Raw genomic sequence first — 5,113 nt, 5'->3', positions numbered from 1 at the left:
ACCAAGAAATCGGGGAAGTCCAAGAAGAAGAAGAAGAACAAGGATGAAGACAATAAGGAGTCGGCTGTGCAGGACAACTTGCTGATTTTGAATCCAAGAGCACCGAAGATAATGCGAACCTACGCAAGCAGTAGTAGCAGTGATGATGGAAGTGATGATGACCACCCGATGACTGGTATGGTGCTAAAAGAAGATCACGGGAACAGGCCGAACTCGTGGATGTTGGACTGCGGTAGTGCGACGCACGTCTGTGGTGATCGAGACCTGTGAAGAAGTCTAAGGCTGTATTTAAAGTCTGGACTGGAGAACTAACCAAGGGCGTGATGAGCGGCTCTGTTAAGTTGTGTGTTCTGGATGAAAATGTGATTGGCAAGTCGTGCGAAGTGGAACTGAAAGATGTGGAGTTCTCTCCGGCTGGAACAGTGAACTTGGTGAGTTTAGGTAAGATGGAGAGTGAAGGCAGGATTCCCTCGTTCAGTACGGCTGGTGAGCCAAGGAAGTGTTGGCTTGATTCCGCTGCTGGGAGACTCGAATTTGTGAAACGTGGAGTTCATTATTGGCTGGACACTGGATCTCTCAACCTGCTCTCTACTGTAAACGCTGATGCTAGTCTGCTGATGCGTTGGCATGAACGACTTGGACACCTGAACGTGTCGGCAATTAAGACCAAGGTGGAAAACAAAGTGGTAGATGGTATGGAAATTCCAGCAGACCTCTTCAAAAAGAAGTTCGAGTGCATGATATGCTTGTCAGCGAAACGCAGACGCATGTCATACAAGAAGAGTGCCAAGAGAAGAGAACCAAGGTGAACTATGATAGGTTAATGTCAGACACTTGTGACATGGGCAATTACATTCCTGGAACTGGCAATTATCGTTATTTCCAACTCATACAAGACGAAGGTTCCAGATTCAAGTGGTGTTATCCTATCAGGAAGAAACATGATTCAAATGCGAATACTATCGCGTTGATTAAGAAGCTACTGGCACAGGGACACAAAATCAAGGTGTTCTCTAGCGATGGCGGAGGTGAATTTGCAAACTCTGAATTAGGTGGTCTCAAGGGATTAATTTCATACCTACACATGCATACACTCCAGAGGAGAACGCTCTGGTGGAGAAGCTGAATGGAATATTGACCCACAAGACTCATGCTGCAATGCAAGCTGTGGACATGCCGAGTAAGCTGTGGCCTGAAGTGCTACAGTACATCGTGCAGATAGACAATATGAGCGTGACGAGAGCCCTCAATGGCAAGACCCCATCGAAAAAAACTTCACGGAAAGAATCCGAATTTGAAGAAAATTCGAGTTTGTGGATGTATCGGTTTTGTTTATGAGGCTAAGAGGAAGAACAAACTCAGTCCGAAGGCTGAACCTGCGCTGCTACTGGGCTTTGCACATGCGTCACCTGGCTATCGTTTACTGCATTTGCGAACTGGAAAAATCGTGGAAGCTCGCGATGTACAGTTTCGTGAAGATGTGACTGTTAGTAGGAAGTATTTGGATGCACTATTGGCTGGACAGCACAAGTCCTACAGTTACATTCCGTTTGTGCCGTTGCCGGTTGAATATGTTGCAGAGGAGAGCGTACATGAGGAAGCATCGCGTACTATACAGAGGAGTTTATCTGAGGAGCTTACTACAGAACCAATGTCGGTGGATGGATCAGGAGCTGAAACTTCTTTAGATAGTGACGAGTCTGAAGGCGAAGACCAAACTGAACTACAATTAAGTGGACAAGGCCAAGGACCAGCTCAACCCCAAGTACCAGAACCAAGACCTGCACAAGCTCAACCAGTGCAAGTACAAGTGCCAGTACAAGCTCGACGGGGACGTGGGCAAGGACGTGGACGTCGAGGACAAGCTGCGACTGGTGGACCTGTACAACCAGCAAGACATTCGACAAGAACACGCCGAGCAAACACAAGGCTAAGTGGGTATCAGTTGCTGGTGGAAGAGGACATCAGTGACCCGAACAACTTGGAGGAGGCGATGGCTTCGCCGTACAAGGAAGCTTGGGAAGCTGCACTGAGGACGCAGTACAACTCACTGGTCAAGAACGGCAAGTGGAAGCTAGTTGAGCGGCCGATTGACTCGAATGGGAAGGCCGGTGAAGGTCATGACTACAAGGTGGGTCCTTCAAGTAAAGAGAGATGAACATGGAGCTGTGAAGCGACTAAAGGCGAGGTTGGTAGTACACGGTTTCAAGCAACGGTTTGGAAAGCACGATGCGATTATTTACGTGGAGCAACCAGAGCCTTTCGATGACAATACTGGCAGAGTGTGTCTCTTACTGAAAGGGATCTACGGTTTGAAGCAGGCTGCTAGGTTGTGGAACCTGACTTTACACGGATACTTAGTGAAGTTGATGTTCACTCGAAGTGTGTACGATGTGGGGCTTTACTTTAAGAAGATCAACGGTAGGCAGGTGTTAGTGACCGTTTACGTGGATGGTGTAATGATCGTTGGAGCACGAGAGGACATTGACTTGGTGAAGAATGAGCTGCAGAGCAAGTTCGCCATTAAGGATCTTGGTCGCGTGCATTACCTGTTGGGCATGGAGTGCACTACGAGCCAGTAGTGATGCTGTGTCTATCTCAAACTGCCTACATTGACAAGATCTTGACAAGATTTCAGATGGAAAACGCAAAGGCGGTGAAATCACATCAGATGCAAAACGAGAAGGTGCTACCGATCGAGAAGGATGAAGGCAAGGTCAACGCCAAGTCAATAAAGTACCAGGAGCTGATCGGAGCGCTGCAGTACCTGGTAACCCGGACATCTCGAATGCCGTGAGGAGTTTGAGTCGATAATGAGGGAGCTACACAAAAGAGAATTACGCCGCTGCAAAGCGAGTGTTGCGTTACCTACAAGGGACTCGGACTCACGGACTGGTGTACTGTCTGGAGAGATCGAAGGCAAGTAAGATGCTACCAGTGAGCGCCTATAGCGACGCTGACTATGCGAATTGCCCGGATACTTCGAGATCTGTCTCGGGGTACGTGGTGAAGCTGAATGGGTACAGTGTTGGGTTCAAGAGTAATGCAGCCGTCGGTTACAGACGACACTTGCAAGTCGGAGTTGGTTGCTGCGAGTCTGTGTGCCGAGGATGTGATCTGGGCGAGGAAGCTGCTTAAGGAGCTGGGGTTCAACCAGCAAATTGGCAAGCTGTTCGTGGACAACCAGAGCACCATTAAGGTGTGCACGGATGCAGGAAACTTCGATGGAGTTAAAAGATATGCCAAGAAAAGCCGCAAGTTAGCGGATCTGGTGGAAAGAAAGAAACTGTGTATCGAGTACGTGCCGACAGCGGACAATATGACAGATATGTTTACAAAGGCGCTGGGACCACTGCAGTTTGAAAAGCTACGGCAACTACTCGGTATCGAGGACGTGGAAAACGTGGTGAAGCGTGACGTCCAAGATGAAGACGAAGTGCAGCGTCAAAACACAGATGACGGCGTGGTGAAGCGTCGAAGAAACGGGCGCGGCAAAGCGTCGGTCGTTGGCGGAAGATCGGCTTAAAGTCGATGTCAGCGGAGACACGAAGGCATAAGTTCTGGGGAAGTATGAGTCTTTCGGCTGAAACTCAGAGAACTTACGCTCGTGTCGAGGCCTGTCAATCCGGTGGAGGATTGACAGGAAAGGCCAGTGATCTTTCCTTACGGATTGATGGACCACTTGGTCAAAGGGGGTTTTGTGCCTGGGGCTTCCCTCCTCGCGCTGTGGTGAAGCAGTGCGTTACTGAAAAGGTGAAGATAAGATTTTAATGAATCAATCTGGAATTCACCAACTCGAACTCAAGTGACTTACCTTTCCGCTACCTTCTGTCACTGCTGTTGACGTCGTAGCTGCTTCCGATGATTTGGAAGACCTGGACAACAAACCAAGTTACTGCGCTATTGCTGCTAGAGGTTACAGGCCGAGATGAAGTAGACGCCCATGGCGGCCAGCACGGGTCCAGCGGCCGCGAAGATCGAACCAAAGCTCATGGACCCCACGCCAAAGGTGGCGCAGAACAGCAGCGCTACGCAGAGCACGTCGTCATCGTCCGGTACTTGAACAGATACAATGACACGGAGACTAGACATGGTTTTGAGACGAATTAATGCATTTAAAAAATTATGGGATCTGCAAAAAATTGTTTTTTATTCAAATTTTATTTTTTAAATTAGCATGTAAAATAAGACCAATTATTTGCAATGAACTTTATTACATGTAAAAAAAAAATGTAAAGAAGAAAACCCACCATTGCTGCACGTTGGCGACTGATAGATACACAAATCGCGCGCGCGGACTTTAGCCTATTAATCTGCTTATTGGTGTTGTGGGGAGTCCACCGAGCACCCTCGTATGAAGGAAAACCGATAGGTGGCTTTTATCGGATGCTATTTCATCTCGACTTAAACACAGTTGCGGTTCTGTGCCATACCGAGGCCGTTGCAGTGTTCTGGGATGACAGGAGGTCGAGCACAGACTTGAGAGATGCACACAGCAGCGACAGCCGCAGCGACGATTGCGGCTTGGACAAGCTTCATTGTGGTTACTGTTTTGTTGGGGTGGTGGGGTGGGGTGCTCGTTTGCGAAGAGTTGTGCTGCCACAAGTCAAATCGGAGAATGAACGATCGAGTCGTGAATTGACCCCTCTGCGGAAAAGGACATTGCAGGAAGATGTGTGATTAGTATTTTATTCAGTGCTACTACTGTATCTACTAAATACAAATCACAAGTAGATTGTCGATTTATTGTGAAATAATGCAAAGTAGTTGCGATTATCACGCCAACACGGTTTACAGTAAGTAAACGTTACTTGCGTGCTGTGTTGTAGTCATTGATTAATGAGGCTCGTACGTCAGTACTGTATCCGGATGTGGCAATGATGTAGTCGTAGTAAATTGTAGATTCGAACACCTCAGGTCACCACAATCTTGACCGTCTGCGAAGTCCAAACCGTTTGACCACGAACGACTTGGCCGTTGTTTGAGTACAACCAGTCGTCGTTGGTTCGAGCATTCACAATGTGCGTTTGTGGTTTAACCTTGGGAACTGGAATGTCTTCACCAGTGCCTTGGGTAGCCCAGTCCTGGTCAACTGTAGCAATGGCCTGAACAT

The 5,113-nt window shown here is 48.1% G+C and overlaps 1 protein-coding gene across 1 annotated transcript; it reads right to left on the bottom strand.

Annotated features, from left to right (window-relative positions):
- Positions 1–3,812: 3,812 nt before the first annotated feature.
- Positions 3,813–4,099, bottom strand: PPTG_19476 (hypothetical protein). Its single transcript, XM_008917908.1, has one exon. The coding sequence runs from the start codon at positions 4,090–4,092 to the stop codon at positions 3,910–3,912; it is 183 nt and encodes a 60-aa protein (XP_008916156.1). The 5' UTR covers positions 4,093–4,099; the 3' UTR covers positions 3,813–3,909.
- Positions 4,100–5,113: the final 1,014 nt, after the last annotated feature.

The sequence above is a fragment of the Phytophthora parasitica genome (assembly GCF_000247585.1).
Source record: "Phytophthora parasitica INRA-310 unplaced genomic scaffold supercont2.122, whole genome shotgun sequence".
In the NCBI taxonomy this organism is placed as follows: domain Eukaryota; phylum Oomycota; class Peronosporomycetes; order Peronosporales; family Peronosporaceae; genus Phytophthora; species Phytophthora nicotianae.
This window is presented reverse-complemented; position numbering and strand designations above follow the sequence as displayed.